Source organism: Cyprinus carpio, chromosome B7, assembly GCF_018340385.1.
Source record: "Cyprinus carpio isolate SPL01 chromosome B7, ASM1834038v1, whole genome shotgun sequence".
NCBI lineage: Eukaryota > Metazoa > Chordata > Actinopteri > Cypriniformes > Cyprinidae > Cyprinus > Cyprinus carpio.
Genome location: NC_056603.1, coordinates 17,858,498 through 17,884,549, shown reverse-complemented (window position 1 = coordinate 17,884,549; position 26,052 = coordinate 17,858,498). Strand labels below are relative to the sequence as shown.

Here is a 26,052-nt window from a genome sequence, read left to right as displayed (position 1 = left end):
ATTTTACACAGTCTACAGCTCTTGTAAGTCTCCAGTTTTCACCGGTATTCAATTAAAACATGTTAAGGGTCAAATGTTACTTTCACAGGCACTACTCGCATGAATGGGAACACAGTTGTAACTGTTTTGGTTAGTCATGCTTTAAGCCTCTAGCATCTGTGTCATATTTTATCCTAGTATGTAAGAATGTTGACAAATGGTTCAGAATACCAACTGTACTGATGACATTTGCAACAATTGCCATTGTGATGGCTCAATTATGACAACCACGGGTCAAGTTGTGCATTGTACATCACTGTTCATATCGTCTATGAAGAATATCATATTGTAATGATATTGCAGTGTTTACACATAAATGAGATTGGCAATATAAGCATATTTTGTACTTGAATTAAAAAGGAAAGTTCAGCAGTTCAACTGAGGGACAAATGTAGATTTAATATTTTCATATATACTGTATGTGACAATATCTTTCTCACAGCTGTTCTCTATTGAATCTGTCTGAATTTCCCAGAAAAGATACACAACGTCCAGACGCGAGGAAGGAAAATGAGATTTACATGGTCAAGGTCATCTGTGACGTAAACAATGACACATGACTGCAGATGCCCCTCAGCCTTCATCACAAAATCATGATGCAGTCAGCATGAGAGCTGAGGATAACTCACTGCCATCCGCAGTTTATTTTCAATAAAGGTTCTCTGACGCATGCAAGTACAAGCAAAAATTATTTTCGAGGTGAATACAGCAGAAAACATGTAATGGTTTCAACACAGAATAATGTAGTTCACTTATTAATAGGCATTACTTATGATTATTTGTTATATTTAAAATGAGTCCTCCAGTATCAATTCTCAGGAAAACCTCTGTGCATGTTTCAAAGGTATAAAATGAAGTAAAATCTACTTAGTTTTATGAAGCTGCTATTGCTGGCATGCACCAAGGCATGAATAAAATTAATAAAGATGCCTTTTTGTTTAGAATTCATAAACTCATTAGACAAATGATTAGACACAAACTTCCAGTCTGAAGAGCTCAGTGTGTTAAAGAGATCATAAAGCTGGTCTGGCTGAGCCTGGTTCTGTCAGGAAGAGAGGTTGTTCGGGCATTAAGCATGCCAAAGGCAGAGAGTAAACACAGACCTGGCATCATGACAGACAGAGCTCTGCACACATTCAACTGTTAAAAGTCTCAAGCAAATGTAAGCAAACAGGACCAGAGCACCATTCCTCTCTGAGCATGACTGTTTCCTGCTTTAAAATCAATCTGATAGACTAATACGCTCATAACAGGATTAATATCTCTAATCCCATCTCTAAGATTTGCTCTAACATCAAGCCATTTATCATACTATTGCAACTGGAAAGGAATGAAGCTTGTGGTAAAGACAATCAGAGTGAATTAGAAATGACAGAACTCTTCAGTCAGAATCATCTACTCAGCACAGTTGCATGTGCCTGACAAATGTACGTGCAACATACTGTACACATGTACTACCATTCAGAAGTCTGGGCCTGGTAAGATTTTTGAATGCATTTTAACAAAGTCTCTTATACACTCACCAATAACAGAGTAAAAATACAAATATTGCGATTTATTATTACAATTTACAATAATTGTTTTCTGTTTTAATATATTTTAAAATGCAATTTATTCCTGTGATGCAAAGCTGAATTTTTAGCAGACATTACTCAAGTTTTCAGTGTCACATGATCTTTCAGAAAACATTGTAATATGCTGATTTGGTGTTGCTTAAACGTATTAAAAAATCTCTCTGAACCCTAATATTCAAATGGTAGTGCAAGTACACTTATTACCATGACATGAAACGGAGATAAGCAGGGGAGTTAAGGAGGAGGTGAAATTTAGGTTAAGCATGTCAAGTAAAATATAGGACGAGGAAAGGTAACAGGAAGATAAACACTAAAAGAAAGAGAAACAAGAGTAAGATGGACTCGTTAAGAGTTAGAAAATGCCAAGAACATTTTGTGATTTAAAGACTCCTCATCCATTCCACACTGACATCCCAGAGCCATGAGATTCCTCAGTTCGACACTCACACAGTGATCCACAAAGAATTACCCAAATCAAGAAGAACGAGAGTGAGAGGTCTTATAAATTCTCCTCTTTGCAGGTAAATTGCTCCTTAAAGAGGTCACAGTTAGAGTGATTGTGGGCAGATGAGAGCAATGGGACTGCCTGTGTGTGCTGAATTGAGTTATGCTTCAATCAGAGCAGCCTGTGAGGCAGGAGGGTGAGTGCTAAATCTGATTTTGTGCTGTGCGAATGGGACTAGGTAATGTGATTCATGGTGAATGGTGGTAATAATGCTCTGATAATGTCACCGGAGTCAGCAATGATTAAAACCCTACTTTGATCAGACCTGAAGGTACTATCTCAGCAGTTCTGCTGGAAATCTCTCCATGTCAAAGCTAAGATGAAATCAGCCACAAAGGGAGCATTTAAAGAAACAGCCATGTGATTGACAGCTCTTTTGGGAGATAAAGGCTCCATACTGATAGCCCAGAGCTCAACCTTCACTGGCAAGTAGGGGTGCACGATTAATTGAAATGAAATTGAAATTGCGATATGCTGCGATTTAATTAAATAACTATAGCCTGCATGGGCTGTATCCTTCAAAGCGAACACTTGTGATGGTTCGTGACATTCTGATTATAGAGTCTCTAAGTGTTAACGGTTCATAGTAAATGCTGCTCCACACCAAGTTCATTTCTGAGTTTGGCTAGCTTATAATTATCATTCATTTAAAGTCACAATGAAACAGAAGTAGTGACATTTTTCAGACATATATCCTAGTGTAAGAAAAACGGAAAAAAGGAGATTGATGACTTGGTTCTATTCATTTGGTGTTGATTGGAGGGAGACATGAATGCAAACTTGCAGTCGATTATGACAAAATGATTGGAGAAGTTTGGCATATATCACCAGAATGAAGTCTGTCATTTTACCTGAAGATCAATTATGATATTTTGATCAACAATAAAAAAAATATTAAAAAAATCTGTGAAAATAGAATACAATGTATAAATATGAAGGAATTTTCTGTATTGATTCTACAGGTATTTTACCTTTATTTTGAATTTTGCCTTGCATGTCGTGTTTCAGAGTTAAAGAAAATGTCAGTAAAATTAATAGATACAGCATTATCCTTTTTTATAGTGAAGGTCAAAAAAAGAAAAAAGAGAAAGAAAGACAAGCATGGAAAATATTATTATTGTCCTGTAAAATTACAAAAAAAAGTATTATTACTATTAAATGTTAAATTATTATTAAATATTTTGCAGCATTTATTTAGCTTTATTTTTTCTTATTTTGCATGGCATTGCATTGATTTGATACTGTACCTACACTTAAAACTCTATACTTTTAGGATGGATGGATGGGTGGATAGATCTGTCTTGTTGTATCATTTGATGTGTGTGTTTCTTCACATAGACTGATGCTAATAGGTGGAGACTGAAAAGATAACAGGAAGTTCCTCAGATATCAAACTGCTTCTCCATCACAGGAAATATGGTGGCTGGCGCCAGAGCATGCTGGGACATGTTAGTGTGTAAGCCAGGCCACTCTTAGTAATCTGCCCTATAGTGGTGCCAGGATCAAGCTTCATCAGCTTTAGTGTTCAGTGGGAGACCACAAGTCCCACCAGTCAATTCTTACCACTAATGCTTTACACAACAGGTACTAATGCCAAGTGATTACCCTGTGCTGGTTTAGCACATTCACTGCTTGTAGACCACAGCGGCAGTTGATCCACATCTCTCTGAAGGGGGTCAGTCTGATGTGCTCAGCAGAACAGGGATCCCCCAGCTGAAAGCCAGTCTAAACCAGACACAGGGAGATGGGGAGGGACCGCTGCCGTCTGTTGCTGCTTTGGCAAGTGGACGACTGAAATGTAGAGCTCACTAGTCTGGGACAAAAACATTGTATTTTGCAAATACAGAAAACTATAACTAATACTATTTGTGCATTTGTGTCCGGACAAAAGTAAAAGTAAAATATGTAGAAATAGAGTTTGCATTTCCCATGACAGTAGTCACACCTAAAACAATTTACACAATACTGTTCAAAGGTTTAGGGTTGGCAAGATGTTAAAAAAATATTTTTGAAATACGGTTTTCTATTTTATTTTGTAATTTATTCCTTTGAATTATCAGCAGCGAATACTCCAGATATCAGTGTCACATGATCCTAATCATTCTGGCATGCTGATTTGCTGCTCAAGAAACATTTCTGATTATTATCAATGTTATTATCAATGTTATTATCAATGCCTCATATTTTTGTGAAAACTGAGATACATTTTATTTTTCAGGATTCTTGAACAAAAAGTAAAAAAAAAAAAAAAAAAAAAACATTTATTTGAAATGAAAAATCTTTAGTAGTATTATAAATGTCTTTATTGGGACTTAATTCACCCTTGCGGAACAAAATTTCTATTAATTTCTAAAAAAAAAAAAATCTTACCAACACTAAACATTTGAATGGTAGCTTATATTATCATAAAGTAGTTTATTTAGCATTTATATATTCATATACAATTGTAAAACTAGTTATTTCTGTTTTAACATCGTAATAGATATCAATCTATAGACGTGACTAGAGAGCAGACAGTTGTTGTGTCCATCTGATTTATCATTCTCTAGATTTTTTTTTTTCTTTTTTTGGTCTCTGTCAGTCTTTCAGCCTTTGTCATAAATGCACACACACATATCCGCTCTCTCACACACTCAGGCTTATAGGAAGGTCAACAGCTGAGGCTTGAGGGAAAGTCAGCTGCTGTGTGGGAGTTTCACTTTTTTGTCAGTTTTTCTCAAAGTGTGACATTGATTCATTACAGTCCCAAGAGTATGACTACTGACACAGCCATACAGTCCATGTCCACTGGTGCAGAAGAATCCCAGGCAATAATGCTCAAAACTCTAGAAGCCTGTGTCTGTGGATTTATGATGTAAATGTACAGTACATCCTTTATGATTGCTGTCAGCACACACTCAAAATAAATCATTGTACAAAATACTATTCAAAAGTTTGGGGTCAGTAAGATTGTTTATAAAATAGTTTTATTTCAAATAAATGCTTTATGTATGTATGAATGTATGTATTTTTGTTATTTTTTTGAGTACCAAACCAGCACATCAGAATGATTTTTGAAGGACCATGTGACACTGAAGACTGGAGTAATTACTATTGAAAATGCAGCTTTGCCATCACAGGAATAACTTATAAAATTGAAAACAGTTATTTTAAATTGTAATAATACTTCTTTTATCAAACAAATGCAGTCCTTTGAGCAGAAGAGACTTATTTCAAAGAAAAAAAAATCACAAACTGAATGGTAATGTACAGCATGTGTACTCAAATCACTAATAGTTGTGCTGAGGCGTGCTTACTTTTTTTAATGTGAGAGTTCAAGTAAAGTCTTACTGGATGCTGGTGTGTGGAGCAGTACTGTTGGTGGAGCGCTTATGCGCTGCTGAGCAATTATATGATAGACTGGGAGGGAGCAGAATGTGACCGAGAGAGCTACACCACAGCTGTTAAGAGAGAGAGAATCATAATTCTGTCACACACTCAAGTATCCTGTAGCCATTCATTGACATCAGTGATGTCTGAAGTATTACATTGCTTCAGCATGCTAGCCTTTCTTCTCTTTCTCTTACTGTGTATTTTGTTTTTGCCTTACTCTTTAAACCCCTCCATTATTTATTGGAGTGCATGGAGATACTGTCACGTGCAAAGTATATGTAAATATACTAGTGAACTGGTAAACATATATGTACTGTATAGTAAAAATGTATACACTAATAAATATACAAATTCTATAATCCCTTAAGACTGGTTAGATATACATTTTAGATATATTTAGATATATTTTAGAAATAATGTATATAATAACAGTAAAAAAGTCTATTAAAAAAGCAAGTAGTAAGTTTTAAGAAAGGAACAGATAATAAACTTGCAATACTATAAGACAATTCAATTTAAAGTATTAAATTGTAAGTGTGTGCAAATCCTGATAAATAATGTTAAAAACAGCAATAAGTAAAAAAGAAATAAATAAATCTTGTACATTATTACGATCTACTAAAAATAAACAACTTATTCCATGCATTCAAATTGTCCAACACTAAAAATTGAGACTGTTGAGCCATTGTGCATAACTCAGCTCTACCGGACCCGTATTTATTATAGCAGTATGAAGAAATGCTCAGATTACTTAAATGGATATTCAACAAATCTCTCTTTACTCTCTGATCATTTGCTACAGCACAGATTCAAATGCTCAATTAACCATATCATCAAGAGTGACTAATCCTTTCTTAATTCCAAGCATCTTTGGAAATGTATAACATGTTTCTAAAGGAGACTTATATGGATTGAAAGCATTCCCATCTGTTGAAAAGAAATTGTATGCATTCCAAAGGAAAGGAAAATCCATTAACTTTTGGGAATGCGACTGAAATATAGCATGTGAATTAATTACACATTCATGATGTTATTCCACCCACTTGGGCTGCAGTTTTTATGATTCTTGCAAAGAACTGCTGTAAAAGTCAAAAATCTTTTATGTTTTAAGGATGCGAGTCATCATGAGAATAAGTTTCATCATCCCGAGGAACTTAATTAATGTTTCAGGAGAAACAAAACACTGCCTTTTCTGTTTACTCTTTTATAATAAAGAAAAACACATAATGCATATCTAGTGACTGAAAAGGTGTATAAAAATCAGTGAGTCTTTCCTCTTCTATTAATGCATTGACATGTTGTTCTGCCCAGCAACTATAAAGATAGATTGACCCCTGAAGCCCGATGGGTAATGAAGAAGGATACTGGATACAGAGAGTGTGTGTGAGTCAGTTGCATCACAGCATCGCAAATGCACCCTGACATCCACCAAGGCTGTGTCATAATTCAGATGACACCGCGGGTGATTGGCGCAATGGTATCGATTTAAAAACCGGCCACTCTAAAATTAGAGTCTCCTCACATCTGTGACAGGGACACAGGCACAATCAGCAGGGCATTCTGGACCCTGGACTCGTTTGACAGGGCGCTCCGATTGTGGCCTAGTTGAGTGGAAGGGAGACCAGCCATCATAACAGGAACATTTCAAAGCACATTCCTCACAAAGCCTCACCCTTCATTTCATTAGACTGTGTGGAATTTCTAAGCACGCAGGAGGTCTTCATTCTACCCCCGCAGAAAGAAAGAGAGAGAAGCGGAAATGAAAAACACAAAAGGTCTTGCCTGAGCTCTATTGGTCAAGGCACCAGTATACAGTAAATGTACAAGGTAAAAAGACAACATATGCATTTCATATGCTCTCACACGTTCACAAATACATCCAAGCAACTCATTCACAAAAAGCTCTTTGTATAAGGCACAATATTATAGTTCCCATGTTAAAATTTTACTAAGTGTGTGTATATATATATATATATATATATAAACATTAGTAAACAAATATTCTGCTATACAGTGCGTGCATAATTATTATGCAAGTTGATATTCTGATACTATTTTTCTCCAAGCACATTTTACCAATTCCAAACCATATCAATCTTCATAACTAATATTAATTTTGTATTTAATCATTGATAAGTGATATATAATTGTCCATGAAGGCTGGAAGTGAAAAACTCCTTATAATTATTAAGCACGTTTTCTTTTGCAGATAAAATGAGCCAAAGAGATTAACCTCTGACTGAAAAGTCAAACATTATTAAATGCCCATGAGAAGGATGCAATACTAATGCAATACTAGAATTTGTGAAGTTAAGGCATGACCATTGGACAGCAAAATGCTCATTGCTCAGACAGATGACTTTGACCTTTGCGCTTGCATCTCGCCCATTACAAAGAATTCTAAAAACATGGCACTCGAGTTAAAATAAATCCAACAAAAAAGCATATCAGTAAACTTCCTTTTTTACCATTACACTGCCCGCATCTTGGGTTTTTCAATATAAAATTTCCTCCTGCATGAATGGCCCATGCAGCATTTTATTAAAGGCTGTAAGGCTGGAAAAGGGCAGCTTAGATACTGCTCAATACTGATTTGCTCTGTATAACTGAAGACAAACTATGAAAACGAAAAGAGCTACACTATTTTTGACACATAATATCTACGAAAACACACATAAGCAATTTCACAGGCATACAAGCATGCATTTATCCCACATAGCAGAGCTGGACATTTATGAATTGAATATATTATGGGTTAATCTACACTGAGGCAACACATGAAAAGAAAGCACAGGAACATCTGGCTGTCCATGTACATATGTTTCTCTGCATGCATACACACATACATGTGTGAGCGGGATTAAAGGTTCACTAAAGGTGCTCTGGTGTGTTTGGACAGGCCGGTGGGTTCTCAGATGATCAATGACATCATGGATTCACAAGCAGCTGGTCAGAGAGCTTTAATCACCAACATTAATTAGCCTCTCCTTTCATCTTGGCCTGCTGGGCACTAGAACAACACTTTATCTTTTGCGCTCTCCTTTTAACATCTCTGGTTCTTTCTCTCCTCCGGATCCTCCGTATTCTTTCACTCACACCTTTTTCACTTCTTTCTTTATTTCTGTTTTGCAAGATGTTTTCTCTCTTATTAAATCCAGCTGCTGGTGTCATGATACTCTTCATTCCTGATAAGGGTGTAGGCTCAGATATTCCAGTAACGGGGTGGTAGGGTGTATTTTTTTTTCTATTTTGAGATTTTGCACACATCTCAGAAAAACCTCCCTAATACTGTGCAATACAACATCTGGGAATGATTACAAAGGGTTCATAACAAAAACAATGTCATCTCAGACACCTATCCACTTCATGTTGGGATAAAACTGATGAATTTACTCAAAAATAAGTTGGCACGAACAATTTTTATGAGATATAAAGGCTGGTATAGATGTAACAAGGAGAGGGAGAAGACATTTACTGATTAACTGCACAGTACAAGAGCCAGACCCCTTCTCCTTTCCAACAGCAATCAATTCAATCCAATGGTAGCTGTTAAATTTAATAAACAAAAGCTGTAAACTTTACTGATGGCAGACCTAAACCTAAGAGAGAAAAAAATCAATGGACATCTTTCTAAATACACACACACACACACACACACACACACACACACACACACACACACACACACACACACACACAATAAATAATAAAATAATCACAGAAGATGATCCTGGTTATGATTACTCGTTCAAAATGAAATCCAATGAGAGAAAGACCCCTGCATTGTCTGGAAGTCCCTATCTGAGACTGTCACTCTACAACATTAATAATATCTTACCGAATGAAAACAGGGTGAGCAGTGTAGTGTACACTTAATCCCTCAGAACAGCCGAAGCAAACACTCACTCCTGAGGCATTAGCTGAGAGGAAGTCACGAGGGCTGTTGGAACGATACCTGTTTGAGTGAGATAAATTATATAGCATGTAATATTTCCATCCAGAGAATGACCGTTTTTGTGGACCACTTCCTACATTTCACAAGTTTGGGAAGAGAGAGAATAAGAATCTGAAGGAAGAAAGATTCAAACCTAACAGAGCTAATACTTTCTCATTTTATTTCCTGATTTTATAATGCTGACTAGTAATATAACCACATTAACTGTGAAGTTTACTTATTTACATCTGGGTGCAGAGGGATGCCAGGGAAGACGTTTCATTAATTGAAGAAATCGTGTTCACTACTAAAGTAATCTCACTGAAAGCCTGACTCATGAGAAAAATAACTGTACAAATAAATACATACGTCATCCTGCAGTTTGGTGACATACAGGGGACGTTTCTGTCATATATCATAATTAATGAGCCTCTATTTCAGTATTTTGAAGTACCTTGGAAAATTGCAGCACATAAAGCTCAAGGTCACTCACTCAGTTTGGAGGGCTACATAAATCCACATAAATCCACATCATTCTCCATCTTCTTAAAATAGACCAAAGTACAAGGACTTACTCTTCACTTTCTGAGTTGCTATAACTACAGTCTCTCATTTCCCTCTCTCCATACTGTACCAGCAAGTCTCTTTATGAGACAGAAAACAAGAGGTGGCAGTGTATATATACAGAGAGAGAACAATCTCCACTGGTGGCCACTGTAACATCAACTAAGTTAATTAAATTATCTAGCAAGTCCAGGGCAAGCTCAGTTTTGAGGTCCACCCAAGCTTCATTAATGTCACTGCACACTGAGTGCCGTCTTCTTCCCTACATGTCCACCCATCAGGGAACAAGCGCACTTTCACACTGATTTAAAGCACTGTGCTCCACACAGCATGGCGGGACTAATCAAATTAATAGGCTCTTCTTTATTGAGTGTTGCTCTCAAGGCAACTCCAATCAGATCAAAAGACATCACTGCACTCAAATACAGCACTGAGGCACAGTGAGCTGGAGTAAAGGAATGTGTTTTAACTCATATTTATATGGTGTGAGAATATGCTGTGTGCAGTTTGGTCTCAACGGTTTGAGTGTAGATAGAGAATGTGGTAAAACTCTGCCCTCTTCAGGACACTATGAGAAATACAGCCAATTTGAGCATTGGGTCCATACTGTAAAATGCATTACATTTAGTCTGACTAGAGATTACTGTGTGGCATTTATATTCTAATGTTTAACATTTTACGCACAACATTTATCTTATTTCAACATTTGTCTTATCTTGAGCCACTGTGTAAGGAAAATATTACATCGAGCAAATTAGATGAATCGTGGTTAGAATGACCTGAAAACATAGAGTTTACATTTTTTAAATAAATGTAAATGTATTTTAATCTATTATTTTTAGTGTGTAAAAGAAGGAAAGATGTCGTTTGAAGGGACAGTTCACCCAAAAGTGAAAATTCTGTTATCATTTTCTAATCCTTATGTCACTCTAAACTTGTATGACTTTCTTTTTTCTGTGGAACACATAAGATGATATTTTGAAGAATTTTTTAATGGAACCGTTTTGGTTCCCATTGACTACACTGGTACAGTATTTCTGTCCATATAATGGAATTCAATGAGAACTGCAACTGTTACCAACATTCTTCAAAATATCTTCTTTTATGTTACACAGAAAAAGGAAAGTCATACAGGTTTGGACTGACATAAGGGTGAATAAATGATGATAATTTTCATTTTTTTGGGTGAAATATCCCTTTAAGCCATAAAGCTGTAACCTTCCATCTGAGATCATTTACCATCATGGAGTAATTTATGTAAATTTAACAATACACATATATTATGCTGCTATGCTAGAACTAACAAGACATTCTGCAAGTATTTACTCACAAACGTCATTTTTAACCCCCATTTTACTCTTGCTGTTGTGTTAATTTAGAACTCTGGTCAATTTTAAGACTCCAAGCATAATCACAACATTGTTTCTTTAGGAATGTGTTTGATATTCAATAAAAATGCATCCATTTTCAGCACAAAAATGAGGAGCAAAGAGACAAAAAACAGCTGCTTTCTTCTAAAAGCAAAGCACTAAATTCAGTTTTAAATCAGACTCAAATTAACATTTATAGACTCTTTTAACTTAAATGATCTGAGCATTGATCAAGCGATTTCTCAAACCTAAGGGTCATAAATCTGGCCAATAATAAGTGAAGCGGAAATGCTACAGCATCGAATGACCTGTGACCTTCAATGTGACAGCATATTTTTCCACATAATTGCTTTAGCTCATGCTTAAGGGAACAGTCAATATCTGCTTGACTCTATATGGCTTGGAAGAGCAATCTCTCTTAGTCTGTTTTATTTTGTGTTCCTTTGTTGAAATCTCCTCCTACACCTCTTTCTGTGTCTAATTCACTCCCTCTCTCACAGACACACACAGAAGCATACAATGCCGAGCTCTGGCAGGAGATCACAGTGTATTTACTGACTGAAGTAGCTCCAGACAGCAGCCCACTGGTCAGCTCAGCTCAGCCTCTTTAAAAGGTTTCCATTAGACCCCATCACTTCTTTTAAACTCCTCCAGAGCATTCTGTCATAAAGGGACCTTAAACAAACCCTTCCCTTATTTAATGGAATTTGGCCGAGGAGGCATGAAGGCAATGCAGGGAGCATCCCGCCACAGGTAGAGGACAGAAATAGCAGCTCTGATCCTAATGGGGCACAGCAGAGGGGATGGACCATGATGAATCAAGCCTGAGGGTACAGGGCTGCGCTGGGTACAAATCACACAGGTCCAGACAGACAGAAAACACTGTTTGCTCATGAACACTAATACCAACCGAGCACATACAGTACTGTATGAACAACACCCACATGATTAATAGATGATGCCGCAAGAAAATTAGCTGTGCTCTTTCCACATTTCCAAGTGCAAAATGATTCACACTGATGTTTATAAAAGCAGAAACAGAATACATTCCAAATGATCTTCTTTAATCAGGTCACTTTTCTCAAGTATCATCACCCTCTTTTATCTCTCTCATGCTGTGGTCAGCTCTCATGAAACAGGAAACCCCAGGCTTCTGGAAATCAAAAAGAATACACCTCGGATACATCTGAGTAACACAACAGATTAACGTTTAGATGAGTTAATAGCACTTTGATTTCTTTCTAAGAATAATTTATGGTGGAAATTGTAAAGAAAGAAAGAAAGAAAGAAAGAAAGAAAGAACGAAAGAAAGTCTTCATTTTACAGTAAATTCAAAGAATTTTTTTTTTTTTTGCCAAGGTAAAGCATATTTTACACCCAATTATTTTTATTCCCCAATTCTCATTACCATAATGCAAAAAAGCAAAGAAAATAATGATAATAATAATGCTGATTTACATGAGAATTTGGTTGGAAAATGTTCTTGATTGTCAATAAAATAATGTCAATACAAAAAAATGATTAATGATCCTAAAATAAGCTTAATTTTAGGGTTATTATATTTAACTAAAACTTTAACCATAAAACACATTTTCATTACTTGAATAAAATAAAAGTTAACTGAAATTCAGTTGAAATAATCAATTATCTATAACTAAATGAATGAAAACTTCATAATCTATATAAAAAAAATTTTTTTATTAAAATGTAAACAGAAAAAATACAATCAAATTCAAAATATTAACAGAAATGTAATAGTATATAAATGATACTAAAATATCACTGCTGAATTTTCTTGAATTTATTTAGCTTTTGAGTTAAAATATGACCTGGATATGCTACTGTGACCATATTTAAATTCAAGGGGGAAAAATAATCATGAGCAAAGATTTTAGTCATAATGCTGAGGAAAGTCAAACAAATAAATAAATAAATACAATAAAACAACAAACCTCAAAATATTTGCTACATCTACAGCTCACATTTCATTCACCTGCATGGTTGCTTTTTTTAAAATCTCAGAACAGCCCTGTCATCCTCTCCTGGGGTCAGATATCGCCCACACCAGTGGAGGTGTAAAGAGCTCCAAGGAGGAATGAATCTGTGAAGGTAAGTGAAGCAGAATGCTTATTTTTGCTATTTCCTGTAAATAAGACACGCAGCATCCCAGCCCAAAGCTGCTCAACATGGCTTTCGTCCTCTTACTGTAGAACAGCCTTTCTCAGAATTAAACAGCTCAGTTTAATTCAGGACCAAAGCAGAGCTTATATGAATACACATGTACGCCTAAAGACATCCCCGTCTTCAGTTCAAAGCTGGGTGAATGGGAAAGATCTGATCTTGTATAAACAGCGTGTCTACCCGCTCTCTCTCTCCCTTGCTCCCTTTCACCTCTTATATCACTTTATCTACCCCCACCTACTTCAGTCTCTCATTCTCGTATGCTCCCTCCATTAAATAAAGAATTTCCCAAGGATCATTCTTCTTCTCCCCCCTCTGCCATCGGCCAACTGTTTCCATAGCAACAGACTAAAAGACTTGAATCCTCCGGCTCACACAGAATCAGTGGTGGCAGGCGCATTTCAGGGGCGACTGAACCTGTTGGTGTTTGATGTTGCAATGGTGCAGCAAATGCAAGTAAAACTAAACCAATGGGTGCATGTTACCATAATACATCCTAAACGCTGTGTGCATAATGCAACATAATGATATAATACATCATTCTGATAAATGAAACACCAGGGTGGAATTGACAAAGTGGCTTCACTGCTGTTTTCAAAGCATCCTGCAAATGGCTAAATGTGCTTTGTCTATATTAATGAGCTGAGCAGCATTTACTTTGAAAACACATGCTGCGCATGACAATAATCATAGCAATGCAAATTGATGATTTGGAGAATCTATTATGAGAGAAATCAATACACAAGAATGGAGGCAGTACACACACACACAAACATAGTAAAAATACACACTATATGACACAGGTACACATCTAATCCACTCTGCTTGAGCTCATACAGCTCATCGTAAATCAAAATTCCATCAGTTGCCTCTGAGCTTTGATTTCTCCCCTGACCTTCTGCATGTCCATGTAAAATGTATGACGGTTTGGAGCAATGGAATATCCTCAGGCATGTTTCTAAGCTTCGTTTTAAACACTCAAATCCCAATAAATGATCACAAGCTCCACATATATTAAGTCCTGAGGAAATAAAGGCTTTTAATAAAAGCATGTAGCAAGCTACATCTCAAAAGAACAGCATGTTCTACAGAGCAAGAGAAGTGCATTTAATATCCAGCCTTGTTATTCCCCGGCATAAACAAAAGTGTTTGGGCTACAAGGGGTCTAAGCTTAAATATACTTTAAGACTCCGATAGGTAGCATGTCTCAGATCCATCTGACATTTGTGCAGCATTGTGTATGTTTGTGTTTAGTTGCATTTAGGGTTCGTTCTTGTGGCAGACAGGGGTGAAGAAGTAGGTGGTAGAGGGGGAGGGGTGATATCTGGCAGAATGACTGTGTTCCTCCCAGAGAGCAACATCTCACCAGACACAGCAGATATATCACCTGTAACATATGCCTGGCAAAAGTGCATTAGAAGCTAATCTGGTGTGCTGGGAAGATGTTGTTTGTTTTCTTGCTTGTTTACCTTTTGTGCTTATTGCATTACAGCCAATGCAAGGCATCTGTGTGTAAGAGTTTTTGTTCTATTTTCATTGATTTTTGGTTCTGAAGAGGAAATTGGACACAGCTATTGAGATATTAAATATATGCCTGGTCCCAGATACTGAATGAGTGGTTTGTATGCTGTGCCAGCGAGGTCCTAATTCACTGCTGGGAGTCTTTCATAACCAAATCAGCCATCAGACTAAATCAAGCACATTGGAATGAAGAATGAACGTTGTGAGATTTCAAAATAATCAGAACAGATTTTTATTTCCTGGGAATATGACTTGACAGCTGTTGACAGTAAGATAAATATCAGAAAATAAAGAAAAAATTAATTAAATTTTTTTTCAGTTACAGTTTTTCAGTTTGTTTCGCTAACAAAAATAATTTCAAACAAACCTGATAATTTTCATTTCTGGATTAATCAGCGATTATAAATGAATTCATGATTCAGTCATTCACTTGTAAATATAGTGGCTGCATCCAAAAGCACATACAGTTGATCTGCCACCGTCACAGCCCCACTATCAAAGTCCCTTTAAGGCAAGTCATGTCACTCGGCGGCCATCTATGAAACACCTCTCGGGCATGCCAGTGCCTATCTCCTATCTCTTTGAATGGGGAAACATCAAATTCTCCAAAACTGGTCGCCAAGCCTACAAATAAATTGCATATTTGAAATCACCAATGGAATCTGACAACAACTGTATCATAAATGTTGTTTATTTTGCTCAAATAGAGTTATAAAAAGTTTATTTTTCAGGCTAGATCAACAGTGCAAACGCGCAGTCTCAGAACGCTTACTGTTTCTATAGCAACCGGGACTTCTAATGGCAGCTGCAGTGACACGCTAACTTTACCGATTAGGCATTGGCTCTTTTGCTCAGAAGGCGGGGCTTCATTCAATAGAGCGGACATATTGAGCGTTGCATTTTTTCCCCCATTCAAAACTATACGAGTGACACGACTTGGTTATTCTATAGTCATTGATACTATATAGAAGATACTTTTTTAAATGGTCACTAAGTAATTGCTTATTCAAAAGAATTACCTACTGGAAGTAACGCATTCAGCTAATAACGTGTTTCATTCCTGTGAAACCTGTGAGAAAAAAAAAATGGCTGACAGAAGCCAGAGGAGAGCAGGTCAACGATTCATCCTCTCATGTCTCTCAGTGAGCATCCCAACCCGATCTCTTCCTCAGCCACAGCAGGCTGTTCTAAATTATTGATCCGTGTTCTTTTGTCCCACATAATTTAGAAGCTATTTTGCATTTAAAGACAGATGAAGGAGTCTGTGGTTTGCTCTTAATAATTAATCGTGGCCTCTATTTAACAGTCCAGAGCTCTGGATCTCTCCTCAGAGAGCATTTTTTTTCTTTCCTGAAAAAGCTGCTGTAATGGAACAAAAACTGGTGTGTAATGATGCCAGACATTTTTTTTTTAATGGAAACTTTTGCATATAGCATTCATCCACTTAAAATTCTGCAGTCAAAACATCCGCCAACCTCCACAACACCCCACCCCCCAACCTTGACATGAGGGTGGTGATGTGTTGATCCCAACTGGAGGCTGTCTTTGGAAGTGATACATGATTGATGCCACAGTTAGGCTCTGTGAGTTAGATGAGATAGACACGACTACCCATATATTCAAATATTCTTCTTATTTTTATCTTCTTTCTCCGTCTCTTTCTTATACACACACACAAACTAGCAGTCCATTTCTTTCCCACACACATCATCTGTCTTAGCTTCTGACATTTTTTCATCTTCTTCAACTCTCTGATGACCATTTGTAGTTTTATTACCTTTACACATCACTGTCAAATTAACTTGGCACACACATCCCTATTCCTACAAAAGGGAATTTCCCTCTTTTCCATTAAGCTCGGGATATAAGCCAAGAATCCCCACACTTCTAACACAAAAGTGATTTTCTTTCTCGTTAGAAATACTCTATTTGTCTTGAGGGAATACAACAAAGTAAACCATCAGGGGTGGATAAAGTGGAACAGGAATAGATTTAGCCATCAACAGAAGCTAATCAGCTGTTCCCAGCTGAACCTGTGAGGATCTGCCAGTATAAAACTCTTCTTCAAGTGAATTACAAGACTGATCAAAAGTTTGGGGTCTTCAGTGTTACATAATCCAGTAAAAACCATTTTAATATAGTGATTTGGTGCTCAAAAACATTTATTATTATAAATGTTGACAATTGTTATTCTACTTTATATTTCTATAAAAACCATGATGCATTTTTCAGTTGTTTTTGATCAACAGAAAGTTCAAAAGAACAGCTATTTTTTTTACAATGTCAAAGTCTTTCTTTCTTTCTTTTTTTTTTACTGTCACTTTTGACCAATTTAACTCACCCTTGCTGAATAAAAAAATCTTACTGACACCAAACTTTTGAATGATAATGCACAAAAATAAATGATTTATGAAGCAATTTGTGCTAATGGTGTGAGAAACAAAAAGCGGCTGCACAAGCCATTTAACTGATTTGAATTCACGCCTGGAAAATAAAAATCCTATTTCGTCAGAAACTCTATTTCCACACTCATTCATTCTCAGCATGTGTACCATATGCTGCATAATTTATAAGATAATTTAGGGATGTTATGATCATAATAACACAGCTTCCTCTTTTAGTGATTGATCTTTATCAACCAAATAAATACTCCCAGCTAGGCACGTGTGACATATTCCCCATTCCATCGTTAGCTTTATGATCGGTCATCTGTAACTTGAGCAGACCTGGATTAGATGCTAGACAGGCTTTAAATTTCCCTGGCCATCAGCCCCATCTACATCCTTCACATCAATAATGAATTAACTTATGTGAACTGCAGTGAGACCATTTCTAAATTTAGCTACTATACAGTCTCCTCACGTACGGGCCGCCATCAGGCTGTCACAGTAGGGTTACCCCTCTATCAAAATACTTATACACCTGTACAAATACACACACAGCCACATACGGACACACTCTCTCTTGGTCGATGTTGCAATTACATGTCAACAGGGAAAAATTGCTCCAGCAAAGGCAGTGGCAGTTGCTGAAGCTCAGGGGAGGAGAGGTTAATTACTCCACAAATGGCTAAAGCAAATGACTAAAGACTACATCAAGCACCTAGGCAGCCCAAGAGAATAGAAAGAGTGGCCATCTGTAAAAAAGCAATCATATGTACAGGTGTTGGTACACCCTATTAAGGGGGCAGCAATCACCCGTCTTTAATCTTAGACCCTTAAATATCTTAAAAATCTGTGGTTTGTGAGGTCTCTTTTCATGTGTACTAAAAGCAGCGTCTACACTAAGCCATCTGAGGTCAATTCACTCTGAATCCTCTCTTTACCAGTCATAAAAATGTTAAAGTTCATTACATTAAGTATTATCTTTAGGCATATGCTGCTGAGCCACACACAGCTGTTATAAATATCTCTCATCCGAACATTCTCCGTTTCAGTTAAATCACAAAATGAAATGCAACCAAATACACCGTTACTGATACACTGCTACCTAACAATTTATGAATTGGAATTTCAATTGAATTGAAGTTAAATTGGAAAATTAGAATTTGAACTAGAATAAAAGAAAGTGAAATTTACTGAAATTCAACACAGCAAATGCATTCTCTGTCTAGACATCTATCTATCTATCTATCTATCTAGACGTCTATCTAGACATCTATCTATCTATCTATCTATCTATCTAGACATCCAACCAACCAAACAACCAACCAAACAACCTACCAACCAACCAACAAACTATCTATCTATCTATCTATCTATCTATCTATCTATCTATCTATCTATCTATCTATCTATCTAGACATCTGTCTATCTAGACATCTATCTATCTATCTATCTAGACATCTGTCTATCTGTCTGTCTATCTATCTATCTATCTATCTATCTATCTATCTATCTATCTATCTATCTATCTAGACATCTATCTATCTAGACATCTATCTAGACATCTGTCTATCTATCTATCTATCTATCTATCTATCTATCTATCTATCTATCTATCTATCTATCTATCTATCTATCTATCTATCTTTCTATCTAGACATCTAGACATCTATCTATCTAGACATCTGTCTATCTGTCTGTCTATCTATCTAGACATCTGTCTATCTATCTATCTATCTATCTATCTATCTAGACATCTGTCTATCTATCTATCTATCTATCTATCTATCTTTCTATCTAGACATCTATCTATCTAGACATCTGTCTATCTGTCTGTCTATCTATCTAGACATCTATCTATCTATCTATCTATCTATCTATCTATCTAGACACCTGTCTATCCATCTGTCTATCTATCTATCCGTCTGTCTATCTATCTATCTATCTATCTATCTATCTATCTATCTATCTATCTATCTATCTATCTATCTATCTATCTATCTATCTATCTATCTATCTATCTATCTATCTATCTATCTAGACATCTATCTATCTATCTATCTAGACATCTATCTATCTAGACATCTGTCTATCTGTCTATCTAGACAGCCATTTACCTGGACTCCTATCTAGACATCTAGACATCAATAGAGACATTTTTTTCAAACTTTCAAGGCTTTTAGCCAGCATTTTTAAGTTTGTCTTTAAAACGTTGCTTTTCTAGATAAAAAAATACATCCATACAAATTTATTTCAGTTTTAATTGTACATCCTTAAATTCAAATTCGAACAGCAAATCTGCATTCAAAATCAGAAACTGAAAAGACACTCTCAGTTTAATTCTGAATGGAAAATCCTGCCTGGTACTGTGTGTGAGCTGGCGTGTGAATGCCTAAATCTCTGTTGTAAGATAAAAAGTCATTTTGAATCATAAATGTGATTTCAAATTAAAGTCTGTGTCACAGCTCTCTTAAAACACTATATAACATTGCATTAGTGACACATTAGCATGACGTTGGATTTCCGGAACCGGCAGTATTGCTGCCAGAGAGACCTCCCCTTCCCCCACACGGCTCTCTTTTGTGAGTTCACATGAGATGACCGGGGCCAGGCAAGCGGCTTTTAGCTCACCGCTGATTCACGGGGATATCATGGTTTTTAGGGCTTGAATCAAGCGGCTTACCCATTTAATTTGTGAGATTACTCCTCTAATTTCTCACTAAAATAAACCACTCAGCTCCGACATATGGAATGTTTTAAAGTTTTCTCCATGTGAAACCCCACTCGGATCGCATTAAACAATTGTGTTATGCTCTGGGTCACATGTACGACACTTTTACTGGCAACTCATCTGTTAATGGTGAAGGATCTCGCACATCCACACGCACATGCAAATACAGCATGTTCACTAACACATACACGCTGGCATATGCCTCTGGTGCTTAATAGCACCACTCCTCCACATCTCTGACGTCAGTGAGTTTTGCACATGCTCACGTGACTTACACTTTTGCTTTGCACATCACATGATCAAAGGGGTAATCTGATATCATCTGGCAGTGGGGAATATGAATGGGGACATGCCACCTACTGCGCTACTGTCTGTCAGCCTGCGCTTCGGGGCTAAAGCATGTAAAAGAAAATCTGTCCGATGCATTTTTCTCTGCTGCCTAATGAAATTTAAAAAGCCTAATGTGATGCTCTGGGTCTTCGGGACTGTTAGTCTTGATGTCTGTAAACCCCACAGAATCATGATAATGTCTCTGCTAGTAAAGGAAGATAAAGACGATAGCGAATGCACAAAAATCGACACCTAAATACATTTTATGTTATTTAGTACAACAATGCAGTGTTACAAATGAACTCCACTTCACTGAAGTGTTTATTGTTGTCTTGGATCAATAAGAAGGTCTTAAGGTAAGACTAATCGTTACTGATTGGTATGAACATGGTGATGGTCTAATGCTGAATAAAAACTGTTAACTATTCATGGGCAGACCTGATGGACTAGCGCGAGATAGAGTCAGTGAGCTGTGGCCTGTTAATACTAGCGAGGTCAGTACGTTTATGTCCAGAAGCCATTTTCCCCACTGCTCCATTTAATTTGGACATGTAGCCGTAAATTATAGAACGTTGTGGAGCTATGTTATGCTTTGAGTAAAAAATAGCTTGTTTTGATACAAGTGAACATCTCAAATTAAATAAAAAATCTGACATTTGTGTTAAGTAAATCTCTGGAGGGAAGAAGAAGAAGAAAGAATTTCCATCTACATCTATATTTAACAGCACCTTGGGACACGGAAACAGTGAGTACACTGACAATGCAGTCATGATCAAAAAGTTATTTTTAGGTTAATATGGATTATTTTAAGTTTACTTTAAAGAAACAGCTCGCCCAAAAATAAATGTTCTGTCATTATTTACTCACCCCAGTGTTGTTCCAAATCGAATGACTTTCTATTTTCCGCACACAAAAGGAGAAGTATATATGAAACTGCCGCTGAACTGAGGCTTTCAAACTTTAAAAAGGACGCAAAAGCATCATAAAAGAATTATAAAACACACTACATTCAACGTTTTCTGTCCAAGTCACATGACAGCTTTGTGGGACGAACATTATTCACTGAATTCTAAACTGAAATTCTTCTCTTTAGGATGTTCAGTAGCATTGTCTGGTACTTAAAACAAACAAACAAACAAACAAACAAACAAAAACTTGTTTTGAACCAAATTATATAATGAATCAGTTGACCCAGTTCACAGGTTGGATTATTTAGCTCTTAAATTCAACTTGTTGACTCCCATGATCGTTTCACAGGTGTTGACCACAATTACGATGCCTTTGCATACTTCAAAGGGGACATCAGATGCAAAGTAAGTTTTTTCATGGTGTTTGCATATTAATTTTTTTAAATCCCTAAAAAACATAAACAGCCTCAATTATAGAGCTGTTTTGATTTTCTGAGCGGTATAACTCATGATCGCTGATGGACTGTCCCATGTTAGCATATTTCCACACTTTGCCAGTTGAGCGCTGTCCACCATTTATCCTTGCTCATTCAAGCAGCTGTAGCGACAACAATGTCTTGTAAGCAAGCCAGGCGTTTCGTAGTTAAATGTAAAAGTGAACATAAGAGTCTTCATTCTCTACTTAAATCAGATCAACTGAGGACACAGTGGATTAGCTTTGTTTTTGATGGTAATGCCACCAAATACACAAAAAACAGAGGGGGGAGCAGTAGCTTCTTAGCATTTAAAGAGACATGCACTGAAACAGCTCGCTGTTATTGACAAGGTAAAAAAAATTTGTTTTACATGACCATTGAGGAATTTTAACCAAAGTATGTTACAGACATTTAATGAAGAATCATACCAACTTGTAGAAAAATTGTCCCCTTTAAGTTTAAAGGCCTCAGTTCCATTCTTTGTAACTGCCTTTTAGGTTTGGAATGTCATAGGAGCGAGTAAATGATTACAAAATGTGTCTACTTTGAGTGTCACTTTGCCACAATTTAAAGGAAATGTAGCGTTATGTCAAGATTTGACACTGGTGACATTGGCGTGCAGCAAACGATGCATTTGATCTGCATCACAGTATCAGGATTACACACCAGAAAATCAAAAAAACCACAGCTGTGATAGAGACATTTATATAGAGGCAACTGTAAATCATTTTGTTCCCAAAACAGTCAAGCTAAGCTGATGACTCTCTCAGCACATGCTCAAGAGGTGTTCTGAAAAACAAGTGACTGAATGACATCATCTCTGCATGCACTATATTGACTCACATTGCAGTCCAGTAGATCTATACTGTCCAGGCTCTTGCTTCTGTGGATGCGGCCCTTGATCCTGCGCAGTGATGGTTTGCCCTGACTCGCAGCCGCAGCAGGTGGCGTCGCAGCAGAGGCAGCAGAGGCAGCGGGGGCTTCTGAATCAGGTGGCACCCTGCAGTGGAGAGACATTAGCACATAATCATATGGCATGCTGGGATCCTTAATGTCCAGTCAGACCAGATGCTACCAACATTTGCACGCTTTTATCCAAAGTGTCTTAGATTCAAGGTACTGTTAAAAAATGTAGAGTATGTTGTTTTAAAGAAATTTTAAATATTTTGAATTCAGTAAGGATGAATTCACGGACAAATGTGTTTCTTTCATTCGTTCATAACCACCCATACCCCACTTCAATCAGAGTCTCATCTCCCATTCCCTTTAAGAGCCAGTTGCGCTCGTGTCATGGCAGATTTGCTATTTACACGGCGGAATTTGCAAGAGCAAAGACAAAAGGCATCTCCAGAGATGTGGACCTGCCTATACTAATGCGCTCTTTAAATAAAAAAATACAAATAAATAAATACTGTGGCAATGACTTTAGACCATGTTTTTGTTGGTCAATTGCCTTAAAATAGCAAAGCACCAGCAATGCGCTTACACCTTCTTCATTTCTAGACTGACCAGCACGCCCATGAGCGCACAAATGTGCAATTTAAAAACCGTGGCGCAAGACGTGAAAATGACAAATGCGTCGGGCTGAAACTAGCAAAAAACACAGCATTGCACCGGTTCTATGATAGGGCCCACTGTTTCTCAAGTTCTTTCTGTGAGCACGATTAGAGATGGAGTAAAGACAAATGCGTTTCATTCACTCGTTCATAACTACTCAAAACCCAAAACACCCCACCAAAGCCACCCCCCCTCCCCTCCCTGACCGACACAGTTTTGCGTAGGGCCCCCAGAAGTCTAGGATCGGCTCTGCATGTGACACTGAAGTAATGGCTGCTGAAAATTCAGCTTAGTCATCAATGAATACATTACACTATACAACACTAAAAAAAGAAAACTGTAGTTTTAAATTGCAATAATATTCCACAATATGACTGTTTTTACAGTATTTATGATTACATAAATGCAGCCTTGTTGTGCATAAAAAACACTTTTCAAAGTTATTAAAAGCATCTTTCGAACAGGAAATTTTTGAGCAGAATGTATGTTTTATCAGTTCATACATCCCCAGAGAATCTAACCCAGGACTAATTTTTGAGCCACTGCAAGGAACACCTACCTATATTAATTACAAGTTAAATAGTATAGAGTTAGTTTAAGGCAAACACTAATATATTCATAAGATTTCACAGGGTAAATTGGGGACATCTTCTGCAATTTACTTGATGGAGCAAAAATATACACATTAGAGTTTAGGTGTCATCACTCGTCCATGATTACCCTAATCCAAATAAAATCCAAGCTTATCATAAAAGGGTCTTACGTAACTCTACACTCACCACTAGGATAGACTGACTGTTTTTTTGTTAAGATTAGACTTTGTATAATGTGCCTGCATCAAAGATTCCAGAAACGTTTCTCTCGCTTACACCCATATGGATCTCTATTCTCTCACAGGAGGTATCTGCTAGCGTAAATTAGTGCAAGGAGCAATTAAACCCTCGGGATATATTGGCCATGATAGCTTTAATGCTCTCATAAAAATCACAGTCTCCATAATTAGAGGTGCTTTCTAAGGCAAGCATCACTGTTACCATTGCTCACATTTACGGTAAGGGATTTAAACAACCCCTAACCTTAAGTAATTCATTTTGGTGTGTGAAAGCATCCAGCATGAATTGTACTCAGGAGATGAACGATACCCCAAATCATGCATGAGGAGGAGTGTGCCATTACTTTTCAGTGATCTAAAAAAAAAAAAAATCTGTATCTAGAAACCAAATATCACAGAGACTGAGAGTACTAATTCTCTCTTCTACCTTTTCTCCGTTTGGGCCAAAATCCATAGGGCTACTGTAAGCAGGTGATCCCTAGGGAAAATCCAGAGAGGGATTTGTTTTAGTCCTGTCACTGGGTGATTTATGTAACCCCAGTAGCCTTTAGGAATGAGTATCACCTTCCAGTTTGATTTTCCTGCTGCTGTCTCTTGTCAAACTGAAGAGACGAGAGTCTGATGTGCACACCCACAGTGAGAACAGCAGAATCCCATCATGAAATCCTTAAAACCGAATAAGCTCAGAGTAAAGCACTGAAGATCTATCTTGTACAGTAGTCTATAGGTGCCTTGCAGTAAAATAAAAACAAATATTTAGATTGACCCGCTTTCCACTATTTGATGACACACTGAGTAAATTAAATTAAAATATATATATATATATATATATATATACATATATATATGGGAAAAACTAAAAATACATTATATATATATTAAAAAAATAAAAACCAACTTGACTTGCTTTTCAGATGATACACAGAATTAAAAACTAAATAAAATAAAAATAACCCTTGGTCCTGACAGAATCTTTTTAACACACATGACACATCACGTTTTATATATATTGCACATTTTTGTTCATGTGTTTACACAGACAGCTCCACCATTATTTAAATTAACAGCATAATATGTTGATAATATAAAATGTGTTTGGTGACTGAACATGTGTGTCAGAACTTCTATTCCTGTTTAAGAGGGCATTTTTTTGTACAGAAAAAAAAAGTTAAACCCAAGACTAAACCTGACCAAATAGGCCACTCCAAATGTGAATTTGCAGGATCCATCTTCTCCATAGCCAGTTTTTGTTCCCAAAGGGCAGACAGGCTGAGAGACAGTGGCCCTTCTGTCCACTTCCTCTAATTTTTACATGGTGGTCAGTCTGATACACGTGCTCTTTCACTCCCTGGCAGAACACACTCAACAATTCATTCCCCAAACCAGAGAGCAGCCTGGCCAAAGTGAGAGCCTTGGATGCCATTTGCTGCTGTGAATGCCTCTGATTGGCAGGCAGAGCACCAGAGCTGGGCTTCTCTCCTGTGACCTCCACACTGCCCACGATCCCTAGAGGATTTGCACTAAACCCAAGAGCACCGTATTCAATCTGGACTGGCTTCTGTTGCCACCAAACTCTCTCTCCCTTTTCTCATCTCTCTCTCACACACACACACATACACACTGTCTGTTATTCTGGGGACTCATTCACACACTGTACTAAGCAGAAGCTTAAACCCTCTGCAGTATAAGAGTGGAAGAATTTAAATAAACTCATTATGTATTCACATAACACAAGTAGAAAACCAGTCTAACAATAACCTCAAATATTTCTCTA

At 37.0% G+C, this 26,052-nt stretch overlaps 1 protein-coding gene across 9 annotated transcripts in view; it reads right to left on the bottom strand.

Moving 5' to 3' along the window:
* Window positions 1-26,052, bottom strand: part of tjp1a (tight junction protein 1a) — a 105,590-nt gene that overhangs the window by 71,533 nt on the left and 8,005 nt on the right. For all 9 annotated transcript variants that reach the window (XM_042727642.1, XM_042727645.1, XM_042727646.1 and 6 more), the window contains exon 2: window positions 22,733-22,889. In XM_042727642.1, coding sequence (XP_042583576.1) covers window positions 22,733-22,889 — 157 coding nt within the window. The remainder of the gene's footprint in view (window positions 1-22,732; window positions 22,890-26,052) is intronic.